The sequence below is a fragment of the Sinocyclocheilus anshuiensis genome, unplaced genomic scaffold (genome assembly GCF_001515605.1).
Source record: "Sinocyclocheilus anshuiensis isolate Anshui unplaced genomic scaffold, SAMN03320099.WGS_v1.1 scaffold68, whole genome shotgun sequence".
Taxonomy (NCBI): domain Eukaryota; kingdom Metazoa; phylum Chordata; class Actinopteri; order Cypriniformes; family Cyprinidae; genus Sinocyclocheilus; species Sinocyclocheilus anshuiensis.
In genome coordinates, this window is record NW_015555741.1 from 1,288,953 (window position 1) to 1,303,187 (window position 14,235).

Sequence of the window (14,235 nt, forward strand, 5' to 3'; positions counted from 1 at the left end):
CTCAATCGTGGTATTGAAGGTGGGAGAGAGCGCTGTACATTCACTCCCCCCACCTACAATCCCTACCGGTACGAGACTCGAACCCGCAACCTTTGGGTTACGAGTCCGACTCTCGAACCATTAGGCCACGACTTCCCCCTTACCAATGGATCCTCTGCAGTGAATGGGTGCCGTCAGAATGAGAGGCCGAACAGCTGATGATAACGTCACCATAATCCACACAACTTTAAGTTTTAAACTTCAAACCATTTCTTCCAGCTAAAATATGAGTGCTATCCATAATATTGCAGAAAAGTCATCTTGTCTGAAGTATGCACAGATCAAGCACCATTTACAAGCTTACATGTGGATCATTTTTATGTTTTAACCAGCTGTTTGGACTCTCATTCTGACGGCACCCATTCACTGCAGAGCAAATTCATCTTGGATGGCCTGAGGGTGAATTTTATTTTGAGTGAACTATTCCTTCAAGCAAACCAGTTAAAAAAAAATCACCATGACAAGGAAATAACATTAAAAAAACTTTATTAAACCATTATTTGTTGAATATAGATTCCATATGCTGTCATTTTAAGTGGGTTTCTATAATACATGTACACATTCTCCAGGTATACATTTCACATGTAGTTCATATTCTTGAGTTTCCAGTGTTATGTTTTCAGGAAGAAAGGGTGTATGAATCCAAGCAAATGACATTTTTCTTCAAGAAGAAACTGAATGAAAATATAGAGCTACAATTCACTTACTTTGTTTGAAAATAAACTGAAATCAGAAGTAACTTTGTTCCTTAGGCCTTAGACCTGGTGTCTCCCAGATAAAAAACATTGAAAAACATAATAATTCATGATAAGGACAATGCACATTATTGTGTTTACATGACAAGTAAATCAAGAAAATACAAAATTATGAATCTAGACATAACATTTACATTTGGTACACATAGTATTTGATTAAAGGAAAATACATATTAAAGCCTTAACTAAACAAGCTCAGGCTTGACTTTGGCTCATTTTATGAGAATTCACCATTGAAGATGAGCAAATGTTTTCTTTGACACAGCTACGGCGTATACCTCCCAACACAATATGAAAAGATTCACTCGATGTCTAACATTCAAAAGCATTCACATACATACATATAAGAAAAGATTTGATTTTTGGCAGCTCACTTATTAATCCTTAACACAATTCTATTGCTACTCCAAATGAGTTCAGATGTGGGTATGCTATGACATGAAAATATGAACATAGCTAACTACTTTGAAACATAATAGCTCGACCAATTAAATGAGAATACTCCTTTGTTTAGAACACTGTTTTTGAAATTTCTCTATTTAAAATTTACATTTGTTAAAACAGCATAGAAAAAGAATTTATTGAAATAATTCTTTCCAAAAAATACAAGCTTTCTGAAGCTTTAAACACATGCTAAATTTTCAGACGTGCAAAATCTAAATCTATTTTTAAAATAAAGACAAGCCATTTCAGTTTGATTAATGTAAAACATTGCAGCACATGGAAGGCCTCCCCTGTACATATGGAAAGTTAAAGGTTAACGTAACTTTAGAGAAGACTGCATTTAACTGCTCTTTTTTTGATTTTGCACAGATGTATACAGTGAGAACAATCAATACTTTTCAATATTACTGCATTTAAAATGTATAAATTGAGATATACCACAGATTACAATATTTTCTAAACTGATAATAATGATGCTTTAACAAATGTATGAATAAAAATTAACATGCTAAATTTCAACTGCAACATTGAAAATATTACTATTATAAATGCCTCATAATTATGAATAAATCTCTACTGGTGACTCCTTTTTGATCTTGAGAAACTATTTTTAAAAATAGTTATGATTGAAAAATATCTACATTTTTAGAACAAGATTAAGAAAGAAATAAAAAAGGGTGAATCCATACACAAATGAAAAAAACATGCTCAGTCATGTTGGAAACCTCTAAATTCCACAGTTTTGCTTCAGGGAACATTATTATTAAGTATTAGACTTGTTTGTATTTAAGAATGTACAATTTAAGTGTTAAATGTATATTGCACATGTATAATTGATGGAATTTAGTGGCAAGGTAAGGCAAAAATAACAAGTGAAAATATATGGAAAAATATATGGTGCTAACCCTAACACATGCACTGCCAGAATACACAAATGCACATAATAACACAATCAAAAATATAAAAGCTTTATTCTTGTATGACTTTGATTTAAATAGTGCTATTCTTTCAGATACTAAAATTTCATCCAAAGGTAAACTGTCGTACAGTGTCGCCTACTAGTGGTGACGTCATGCACAAGCATTTGTACTGGATGAAAAGTATTGCTGAGACAGACAGTGATGCAATTTTGTGGTATTATTACTGAAGTATTTTCTGTTCATCATTAATCATAAAATTTTTAGTAAACATTTGACTATTTAGACCGCCTCTAAGCAGCATTAAAAAGTAAACATATATTTGTTGCGTTGATGTGGCATCAGAGTAAAATCGCTTCAAATATGAAAATTTAACTATGATATAATTTGAATTGGCTCATAAGGGGGGTCTGACATGGCTGCCGGTAGCAGTACATAATATAAACATGTACCAGAAATCAAGCACCAGCACATGCTAAAAGAACCGAGAAATCTTTTTTCTATTGGTAAGGCATTCAAACCCTGCATATTTAGGCTATATATTGGAAATCTTTTAATCAGACTGGGTGTAAACTGCACATTACAGGTGCCCGGCTGCATAAAGTATTATGGCACATCAACATGTTATCAAACCAAGATATACATGTAAACTTAAGAGTAATGGTTAACTAAAGATTATGTTAGGAATATACTGCATGGCAAAATAGTGGCTATTTCCATTCCACTCAGCGGTAACCAGCATAAGAACATGCTATAAAAATGAAGACCTTTTTGTTCTATCATTTCCATACACACAGATCTACATACAAATACAGAATGATTGCTCAAATTATATTGCAGATATAATAATAAAACTGTTTTTCCAGAACGTATAGTTGAATCGGTTTTTGCAAGGTGACATTTTCAGAGATTAAAAAAAGACTGTATGAGGCTTCACTCACCAATGCCTGATGAAATGGTGCTCAGTCGAACATTCACCTAAAGGCAACAATCCTCACGACTTGAAAATAGTATCTCTTTGGACAAAAACACATATCAACACATCACAACCATTTACATGAACATTTTAAAGTGTTTCATGTGCCTGCGACCTGCAAAGGCATTCATACCGACTCTTAGAGAAGACGCTGATCTAGGCCATTTTAGCAGCAGGGCCAGTGTCAAACTACTTGGCCAATCACATTATAGTCCCGATCAGCCCTTTTCCAATGAGATGGCTTTTTGGAATCATGTTGGCTGAGTAATTGGCGCTGATCAGTCAAATATCTGGATAATACTCTGCATTCATATCCATATTGTGCAACACAGACTTTTGTTCGGTGGTGGACATTCTGCTCAGCACTTCTGCTGAGAGCGAATAGCTGTTCCCGGATTTCTCTTCAAACCAGCTGTCCAATGCTCGCTTTCCGTCAAAGCTCCCGATAGGTGGTCCGTTAACGGCCAAGGTGAGCAGATCGTTGATCTGATCCAGAGTCAGTCTGGAACGGCTATTTCTGCGCACTTTTTGCAACGAGCATCTTGCCTTGTCGCAGCATGTTGATGACGTTGGCAAGACCCTGGCAACCTGCAGGATGTGATTGAGAAGAGGAAAACGTTGCTTGTATCTGAAGATGTGATTGACTACTTCTTTAAAACCATTCACACTACAATAATCAGCTTTTAGATCCCTCCATTCAACTACAAGGCTTCCTCGGGCATCTATTCTTTCTTGAGAGAGTCCACGGCCAGATGACGGAATAGTCTCCAGGTGGTCAAAAATGACAAGGATCTCCTCTTCTCCATATGCACCAAGATCATCCCTGTTAAGAGGCCACGAAGCCAGGTCAAGGATCTTACAAGCCTGGACCACTGTGCAACTGCGTGGATCAAAACGTTGGGCCAGGATGCCTTGACTTCGCTGACAGATCTTCTCTCGAATGGACTGAAACTTGGACTCGGCAACCCGCAAGTTCTTGAGTTCCACGCCATTGAAACTCTCCCGAAAGTTGTCCTCAAACTCCTGTAGGTACTCCCCTGGGGAGTCCACCAATTGACCAATTTCATTAATAGCATCCTCCATTTTTGCATCCACCTGTGACGGCAACAGATAGTCCCCCTGAAAGATGAAAGCAAGTCGTGAAAAGACAGCAATGATGTCCAACAGAAAGTAGATCAGCTTCACCGACTGATAATCCAACAGGAACTGTAGAAGAGACAGAGCAATGGCAGCAGCATCGCCTCTCTGGGTTTGGCTGCTTATGCTCTTCAAGTGAGCAACCACCTCCAGATAGTCCTTGATTAGGGCATTGAGAACATTGGGTTCCCCTATGATCCAACGGACGGCCCTTATATCCCCAAGAAATTCAGTTTCCTCAGACAAAGTTGGTGCTGTCGTCCTCAACTCAGCCATCATACGTGGAGAATACCGGTAGAAGCTCAGCAGTTGCTTCAAGTTGTTTTCCAAATCCTCCAAGCAAGAGAGTTCCTTCCCGCTGATGGCATCCAGAACCTCTAAATGGGGACGATGGATCATCACAGGCAGACACAACACCCAAGGGATTGTCTTTCGTATGGCTATGTAAATTTTTGCCCTCAGACTAGAGGAGAGGTTTGAGCCATCTATTCCCAAGCCAACAACCAGCTTGTCCTGGAGTCTTAGGCCAAGGACACCAAAGGCACGATCCACAGCCTGGAGGTAGCCTTCCACATTGCCAGTGGTGGTGAACTGGACATAAACGGCAACAGCGTCAGCCAAGAGTTCATCGTTCTGTCCATCCATGATGATGCTTAGAAAGGGCGAAAGGCGAATCTTCTCGGCCAAATCCTCTTTGAATGCTCGGGCAATGTGTTGGATGAGAATCTGACAGTCATTTTCATTCATGTACTGATCTACTACTTTGAGGTCGCACTTCTTGAGGAGCTCCGCCAAGGGTCGCAGATCAGAAAATGGCCTTCCTTCCAAAGCTAGATGGTAGGCAGCGTTGAAGAGAGTCATCATATTACGACACATGTCCTCTGTCTTATCTGGGTGCATGCGAAGTTTGTAAAGCTGCAAACACTTCTTATGCAGATTGCTTTGGCTGTGAAGTTTAATGGTGTGGATTTTGAATTGCTTGGAACCGATAATGAAAGCAGAGGTGCGGGAGGACTGGACGGTGTATTGTCGGCACACGTGGCACCACATCTCATTAAGTGTGGGCGAATAACGGAGAAACCAGAACTTCTTTAGCCACTCCTGCTTGAAGCGACGAATCCGACGACCTGAGCCCACAGAGAGTTTTGAAGACTCATCTGTAGCTACCACGAGGTCAGTAGGAATGGATTCATCAGCAGAATCAACATCCTGGTCATCCTCCTCAAGCGCCGCTGGGATGGGCGTCATGGCATCTACAACAAATGAGTAAACAGAGCACAAAATTAAACTGAAAACCAACACAAAGCAAGATTAAACTCAGTTATTTACTGTTAAGTTTTGGCATGAATGAAGGTTTCAGAGTTTTTATACCTATTGTAAGCACGCCTTCTCAATACAGTTCACGATATCTCAAGTTCTACATCAACTAATACACTAATAGAAATAATTTTTAAGTACGATTAAATTCAAACATTCTTAATTCCACAAACCAACTTTAGTTGCAGGCTCCAAAAAGAAAACACTCCTTAATTATTTTATTAAAACTTTTAATTAAGAGTGCACTTCCATTTGAAACATTTCAACAAATTTGGCAATCACACAACAAAAACAACAAAAGAATGTCAACAGTAACTGACTACGAGACAAAACTGTCTATATAGCCATATGTTTAAAAATAAATCATTAATATTTACTGCTGAAAGGCTCTCATCCATGGTAGCGTTCCATCCCAGGTGCAAACCTACCTTTGAGGTCCTCACTAGGAAGTGGCTCAGATGGTGGTAAAGGCTTAATTTCAGCATGCCCCTGTCCTCTGAGATAGAGCAGTTCTGCCTCCAGCTCACGGATTCGTCGTTTTAACTTTACACAGTTTGGGCAAAAAGATGTTGATGGTCCTTCGCTGGTCAGAGTCACCTCTTCTTCTGTTTCTTCCATTTTAATGCATTTTGCATCAAACCCACTCTCGTGGTGTTCCATGGAAGCCAATCCAGAGGTGAAGACAGACTCTTTACACTCTGTATCAGGCTGGCTGAAAACCTGGCTGACATTTGTTCTTGTTCTTTGAAAAGACAAGGTGCTGTTCAGGGGGTTGTTCTGACTTTGATTAGCCTCCAGGGATGCTTCCAGGACATCTTTGAAAATGAGGTCAATCTTCTTTTTCTTGGCCTGGGTTGATGTGACCATAAGTACTGGACAGTTGAACTTAAGGCAGATATAAAAGTTTAAAAGCTATTATTTTGTTGCAGATCCCTTGTGTGCAATCAGAGCAGTAGTCTGCGACCCGTAGACATCACTAGACTCTTGGTCTCATCCTTTGAAATGCTTTTCCCAGCCTTTAATGCAGACAATTTCAACTGTTGCTTGTTTTGGGGAGTGTCTGCCTTTACTCTCCTCTTCAGCTGGTGAAATTCATGTTCAGTCAGATTTAAATCCGAAAATTGACTTGGCCAATCTAAGACTTTCCATTTCTTTGCCCTGATAAGCTCCTTGACTGAACTGGCAGGGTGTTTTGGGTCATTGTCCTGATGCAATATGAAGCACTTTCTGATGAGTCTTGTGACATTTTCTTTAATATTGGTAGCCAAGATGGTTTTGTACTCTTACAAATTCATTCTGCTACTGCCATCATACATTAAGTAATCATTAAAATTCAGAGTGCCTGTTCCAGAGACCTGATGATGAGGTTGTATGCTTAGGATTATTTGCAGTTCCCTTTTTTCTCCACACTTTTACTTTCCCATCACTTAGATAAAGGTTAATCTTAGTCTCATCGGTCCATAAACTCTGTTCCAAAACTCTACTGGCTCACCTTTGTGCTTTTGTGCAAACTCTAATCTTGCCTTTCTATTTTTGGTACTGATCAGAGGTTTGCATCTTGCTTTGTAGCCTCTGTAATTCTGTGTCAAAGTCTCCTGCGGACAGTAGATTGTCAGAGCATCACCCCAGCTTTCGAGGTTGTTGGTGATTTTACAGACACATATTTTAGGGTTCATTTTCACAGCTTTTATGATTTGTCGGTTATCAACTATTGTTGTTTTTTTCCCAGTCGATCAGGTCGTTGTTGGTTGCTGATGTCGCCAGTGGTTTCCAAACTCTTGATTTCTCCATGCCCTTTGTTTTGCTATAGCTCTAATTGACTTCCTCTTTTCTTTTAGCATCCAAATTGCTTGCTTTTCTCTCAAAGTCAGCTCCCTTTTGTTCTTGTTCTTTGAAAAGACAAGGTGCTGTTCAGGGGGTTGTTCTGACTTTGATTAGCCTCCAGGGATGCTTCCAGGACATCTTTGAAAATGAGGTCAATCTTCTTTTTCTTGGCCTGGGGCTGGTTTTCTGCCTCATCACTTCCATGCTTACTTGGGGTCCGTCTACCGTGCATTGCAGATCTCAACACTGGACCTTTGGGCTCCTCTTGTTCTTCTAATTTCACTCCTGCAATACAATAGTGTTATGGTTAATGTATGTAACACTATCAGCATTTAAAAAAACTGTGGTCAATAATAAATTTGATTATAAAAAAAGTATGATGGCTAAAGCAGGACAAGTGAAAAAAAGTATATAAATCCCATTTCACTTACCTGTTAAACCATTGAAGGCTTGGAACATCTCTTCTGGGTACTTTTTTGTTGATCAAAAATGTTCAATATGAAATAAAATATAGCGCACATTATATTTATCACATTTATAATGATGCCTTTGGACCCCCTTTGAAGCTTGGAACTTCCAGACTGCATTAATGGTTATTGAAAGGAAAACAGCGACCAGTAGAATTCTTTAAAAATTCGCCTTTTTGTATTTCACAGAAGAATTAGTTTGGAACAATATGGGGACAAGTATGTAGTGATAATTTTTGGCTGAACTACTTTAATTATAGTTCATACTGTTTAAATTTTAGTCAAATCTTGTTGTGAGTATCAGTCTTGTTTAGTGTTCAACAATAGATCTAATCCAGTAAACCAAATATCTTCACATAAATGTCTTTTATACTAAACGAACCAACTATTATTCATTTAGAAAATTGTTTTGGTTTAAATTGATGCAAATTTTAAAAAGTCCTGTTAGGATTTTATAAGAATATATTATTATTCCAGTTCAAGATTCTCCACATCTGGATTCAGCCCTGCAGTGTTTGTATTAGCAGCCCCTTAAAATGTCTTTGGAGATTCCTTAACTTTTGACCTATTTCAAAACCGTTCAATTTATTTTAATTTTTTTGGCACAAGCACCAGCGAGGGGTGTCTCACCTGTGTCCAGATTGCGGTCAATGCTGTCCCGAGACACACTCTGCAGTCGCCTCATGTACTCGCTGCTGTACCACACACAGAGTTTCTCGCCCACCGTCAGTCTCCGACACACTCGGAAGTAGATTTCTTCGCCATGTTGAAATGCACTCAGATTCTTTTTACTCTCATCAGAAGAAATCAGAATAAACCTGAGAGGAATAAATAAAATTAGCATTGTGAACAATTATATCAATATAACCATAGTGACTAAAACAACAACTTTTTCCACACAAGATCCGTACAATACAATAGCACAAAGAAAAGGAAAAGAATAATTAAAGTGGATGTCATCTCAATAACATGGTGTTACCTCATCCAGTTAGATGTAGTTTCATCACTCCCATCAATGAATTTATATTTGTTGTCCTTATCAACAATCTGTAATAAACATTTGAAATTAAAATCTAGTTTGTACCTGCATTAAAAATAATTACGAATACATACAACTATGCTAAATGGTGTTTAAACTTACAACATAACCTACCATCCAAGAGTATGGCCCTGAGGGTTTATCAGAGGCCATTATTTGGCCTTGATAAGGACCAAACAGCGCCCCCTTTGGTATGTTTTCATCCATGCAGCAGACATCCACCTTATCACCATCTCGGTGGATCTCAATGCCTGAGGGTACAGTGAGAGCTGCCCGATTGGACACCCCTGATGCCACAGGGGTGTCTGGCACAAAAACAGGGGGCCCATGGGTAGGGCACTCCTCCAAGAAATACTTCTTGCACTCTTCACAGACTGTACATGTAATATTTAATAAGCAATGAGTAAAAACAACATAATTATATAGACAATTTCAACTGTTGCTTGTTTTGGGGAGTTTCTGCCTTTAGTCTCCTCTTCAGCTGATGAAATTCATGTTCAATCAGATTTAAATCTGGAGATGGACTTGGGCAATCTAAGACTTTCCATTTCTTTGCCCTGATAAACTCCTTGACTGAACTGGCAGGGTGTTTTGGGTCATTGTCCTGATACAATATGAAGGGCTTTCTGATGAGGCTGGTTGCATTTTTTCTGCCTTTAGTCTACTCTTCAGCCGGTGAAATTCATGTTCAATCGGATTTAAATCTGGAGATTGATTTGGGCAATCTAAGACTTTCCATTTCTTTGCCCTGATAAACTCCTTGACTGAACTGGCAGGGTGTTTTGGGTCATCGTCCTGATGCACTATGAAGCACTTTCTGGTTAGTTTGGTGACATTTTCTTAAATATTATAGCCAAGATGGTTTTGTACCCTTCCAAATTCATTCTGCTACTGTCATCATACATTAAGTCTTCATTAAAGCGGAGAGGGCCTGTTCCATAGACAGCCATGCATGCCCATGCCATTGCGGTCAATGCTGTCCCGAGACACACTCTGCAGTCGCCTCATGTACTCGCTGCTGTACCACACACAGAGTTTCTCGCCCACCGTCAGTCTCCGACACACTCGGAAGTAGATTTCTTCGCCATGTTGAAATGCACTCAGATTCTTTTTACTCTCATCAGAAGAAATCAGAATAAACCTGAGAGGAATAAATAAAATTAGCATTGTGAACAATTATATCAATATAACCATAGTGACTAAAACAACAACTTTTTCCACACAAGATCCGTACAATACAATAGCACAAAGAAAAGGAAAAGAATAATTAAAGTGGATGTCATCTCAATAACATGGTGTTACCTCATCCAGTTAGATGTAGTTTCATCACTCCCATCAATGAATTTATATTTGTTGTCCTTATCAACAATCTGTAATAAACATTTGAAATTAAAATCTAGTTTGTACCTGCATTAAAAATAATTACGAATACATACAACTATGCTAAATGGTGTTTAAACTTACAACATAACCTACCATCCAAGAGTATGGCCCTGAGGGTTTATCAGAGGCCATTATTTGGCCTTGATAAGGACCAAACAGCGCCCCCTTTGGTATGTTCAAATTCATTCTGCTACTGTCATCATACATTAAGTCTTCATTAAAGCGGAGAGGGCCTGTTCCATAGACAGCCATGCATGCCCATGCCATGACACAACCTCCACCATGCTTTACAGATGAGGCTGTATGCTTAGGATCATCTGCAGTTCTCCACACTTTTGCTTTCCCATCACTTAGAAAAAGGTTAATCTTTGTCTCATCTGTCCATAAACTCAGTTCCAAAACTCTGCTAACTCACCTTTGTGCTTTTTTGCAAACTCTAATCTTGCCTTTCTATTTTTGGTGCTGGTCAGAGGTTTGCATCTTGCTGTAGCCTCTGTAAGTCTGTGTCAAAGTCTCCTGCAGACAGTAGATTGTCAGAACATCACCCAAGCTTTCTGGAGGTTGTTGATGATTTTACAGACGTATTTCCACAACTTTTATGATTTGTCTGTCATCAACTACTGTGGTTTTTTCTCAGCTGATCAGGTCGTTGTTGGTTGCTGATTTCGCCGGTGGTTTTCAAACTCTTGATTTCTCCACACCCTTTCTTCAGCTCCCTCGTCTTCATCCTGGTTTGTGTGTGTCATCATCAAATGCAAGACTTAGAATGCAGAAGCAATGGATATAACTGATACGACACATTCCCTGCTTTAATATCTGAAGAATTAATGCAACAGGACACAGCTGATCACTTAGAAAGACCTGTGAGTCAACTGTTCCAATACTTATGCTCACATCATTTAGGGGGATGAAACTAAAAGTGCTGATCTTCTTATCTGGTAAAACATCTGTGTTGAATCACCCAATTATAAAATGTGACATTCTGTAGTTTTGTCTCATATTCATCTTTTAATCATATTTACAGATTTCTTGACTCCATATATAATTTGAGATTAAATTTCCAGTGATATACACAACACTTTTATTTCAAGTTAAAGTAAATGATACTTACACCAAAAACTGGTTGAATGCTCATGGTCAACTTTTAGTTTTTTGTTTGGCTCTTCAATTGACTTCTCATTTGAGGCACTGGTAAATGTGTAGAAAAACTGCTTATTACTACTATTTTTAATGCACAGGGATTGCTCTTTAAATGTTTGCTATTGTAAACACTTTGTAAAGCTGACCTGGTGCTGCATTCGGCCTCAACTTCCATGGAGGAATGCTCTGGAACAACACAGGCATCTGCCATCTGGGCAGGAAGGAGAGACTCCTGTCTGCCTCGTTTCACTTCAACATATTAAAACTAAAGTAAAATAGGGGGATATAAATACTGTTAAAACAGGAGATTTAAGAGATGTTATAAAGAGAGCATCAAAACAGCTAAAACATAATTTAAAATGAAGTTCACACTTTATTTTAAGGTTTCTAAGGTATTTTTATTTTAAGTTCTAATTCTCACTATTAACTAACTATTGACTATGACTTTTGCCTCAATAAACATTTTAAAACTAATAAATTAAATAGTAAATAAACTCAAACAAATGTTCTGCTTATTAATAGTTAGTAAGGTAGATGTTAAGTTTAGGTATGTGCTAGGATTAATGGATCTAAAATATGGTCATGCAAAATGGCATTAATATGTGCTTTATAAGTTCTAATTAACCGCCAATATGCTAGTAGTAATATGCAAGCTAGTTAATAGCGAGAACTGGTCCTTAAAATAAAGAGTTACCAAAATGAAAAACAGAACAGGGATCAATCATAGCACCTAAAATATACACTAAATAAAAATAAAATTAAGTTAATTCAGCCTTTGAAATTTTGAAAAATGTAGAGAAAAAGAAAAAAAAAAACATTATGAAGAATGAAGAAGAAATATATATTTTGCAGGTTGCCATTTCTGACATTAACCATATGAACTCCTTTTTACCATTGAAGCACAAGATACTTGTTAGATGATTCTTAAATCATGCTGGATAACATGACCATCAGGTTTTACACAAACTTGCGGTGTCCATTTTTAATGACATACAAAATTGTAAGACATTCAGAAATTAAGGAGTTAAACTTTTTACACAGTTATACTCATACTATATTTTGTAATAAAAATGTATATAAAAACAATATGTACTAGTGATCTCAAACTTTGAACCCTATTGTATATAATTTCTTAACCCAAAATCCTTACATTACGGGAAAAAGTGTATGCCTGTTATGTGTTAACTATCCTTTACAGTGAGGCACAGTGACGTCATGCTGGCTTTACATTGTCATACCATTTTCAATTTTACATGCTTTTATAGGTTTATAGGTGTTTATATGGCTACAAACTTTGAGCTGCTTTCATAAAAACATACAAAACGCGACAACCACACAGCACTCTCCGCAAACACGGAAAGTGACCGCAAGAAACCCCTGACTCCGTTCCGCTGACGTTTCCGATATAGAAATGACTTCCAAAATATTTCAGTCAGAGAGCAGCGCTCTGATTGGTCAAGCCGGCCGTCACTCACAAACTACCCGAGCTGTGAGAGAGACGAGTGCAGGGAAACAAATAGGGCAACAATGCTCCGCTGAAAGACAAAACTGCAACAAAGTTGTGTTCTTCTAAACATTGTGAGGTAAAAGTTGCACATAAGCTCAAGCGCGGGCGATGACAATGACGGTACGCAGTGCTTCTGCACGCTCTGCCTTCGTTTAGCTTCTGCAAGGCAGCTGGCAATTTGCCTAACGCTTTCGGAAGCCATTTTCATTGGCCACATTGGCTAGTGAGTGTAACTCACCGTCTACAGAATATACGCAGTGCGTCGCGGGGTCTTTGGTGGTCTTCTTCAGCCGTGGCGCGCCTCGCCTTCGGCCGCTCCGAGAAACGCGGCGGTGACGCAACGGCACGGGGGGATTTCACTAGTCCCGGGCGATGCAAAGTTTATCATCTCCAAATGTTTGTACCACAGTCAGCTGCTTCTCTCTGCTATGACCACCATCTTTTTATTACAGGAAATGACATGGAAAACGGAAGAAAGCGGGGTTTGTGCAGACCGGGCACGAAATTTCAGGAAAGGGAAAGTTGACGTTAGATTGTGAGTGAAGTTGTATGAGGCAGCGGTTCGCGCGTTTCATGTGCGTTCGCTTTTGGAGCGCGCCTCCTGATACATTACGCAGCGGTCGTGTGCCAAGTTTTCACTTTTTTTTTTTTTTTAAATAATGAAGTTTGTAATAATTAAAGTTTAATCATTCACTTCACAGTTCTCTACAATTCATGCAGTTTTTCAACCACTTAATGTAAAGACCCCATGCAAACATTTTGTTGATAATTTTAGCCTTATGTGTGTTTCACACATGCTCCGTCTGCAGTGCGTATGCAGTCCGTGTGCGTTACCTAAGCAGCACAGACTTATTTTGCTTTCACACAAAATTTAAAATTTAAGACGTTTTATTACGTATCACCACTGATAAGCTACCACTAAATATTGTAGAAACTTAATTTGCTGTAAAGTTGTTTTGCAATGATTTGTATCGTGAAAAGCGCTGTACAAATAAACTTGACACAGGACGCGTTCGCAGTCTGCTACTGATTCGCGGCTGCTTACCACAAACACAACATTTATCCATTATTTTGATTCAAATCCAAACGTTGTTACTGAAAATGCTTTACAATCTTACAATCTTTCATAGACATTCGTTTAAACCTGTTTTTATACAGTCTATGGTTTAAACTCAATAAATATACACAACGTATTATGCATGCATTTGACTTCGAGGTTTGTATATTAAAGGAGTCATATGATGCGATTTCAAGTTTCCAGCCCGGAGTTGTCACATGTCCTTCCAGATG

General features: G+C 38.6%; 1 protein-coding gene across 1 annotated transcript; it reads right to left on the bottom strand.

The window, feature by feature from the left end:
- Nucleotides 1-1,900: 1,900 nt before the first annotated feature.
- LOC107673220 (zinc finger protein 862-like) lies at nucleotides 1,901-13,616 on the bottom strand. Its single transcript, XM_016466718.1, has 9 exons — nucleotides 13,184-13,616; nucleotides 11,585-11,703; nucleotides 11,410-11,486; nucleotides 9,030-9,289; nucleotides 8,856-8,923; nucleotides 8,507-8,694; nucleotides 7,458-7,694; nucleotides 6,014-6,457; nucleotides 1,901-5,521 (listed from the first exon to the last, which is right to left on the bottom strand). Exons 2-9 carry the CDS (start codon nucleotides 11,647-11,649, stop codon nucleotides 3,414-3,416), a joined length of 3,447 nt encoding a protein of 1,148 aa, XP_016322204.1. The 5' UTR covers nucleotides 11,650-11,703; nucleotides 13,184-13,616; the 3' UTR covers nucleotides 1,901-3,413.
- Between the last annotated feature and the right edge of the window lie 619 nt (nucleotides 13,617-14,235).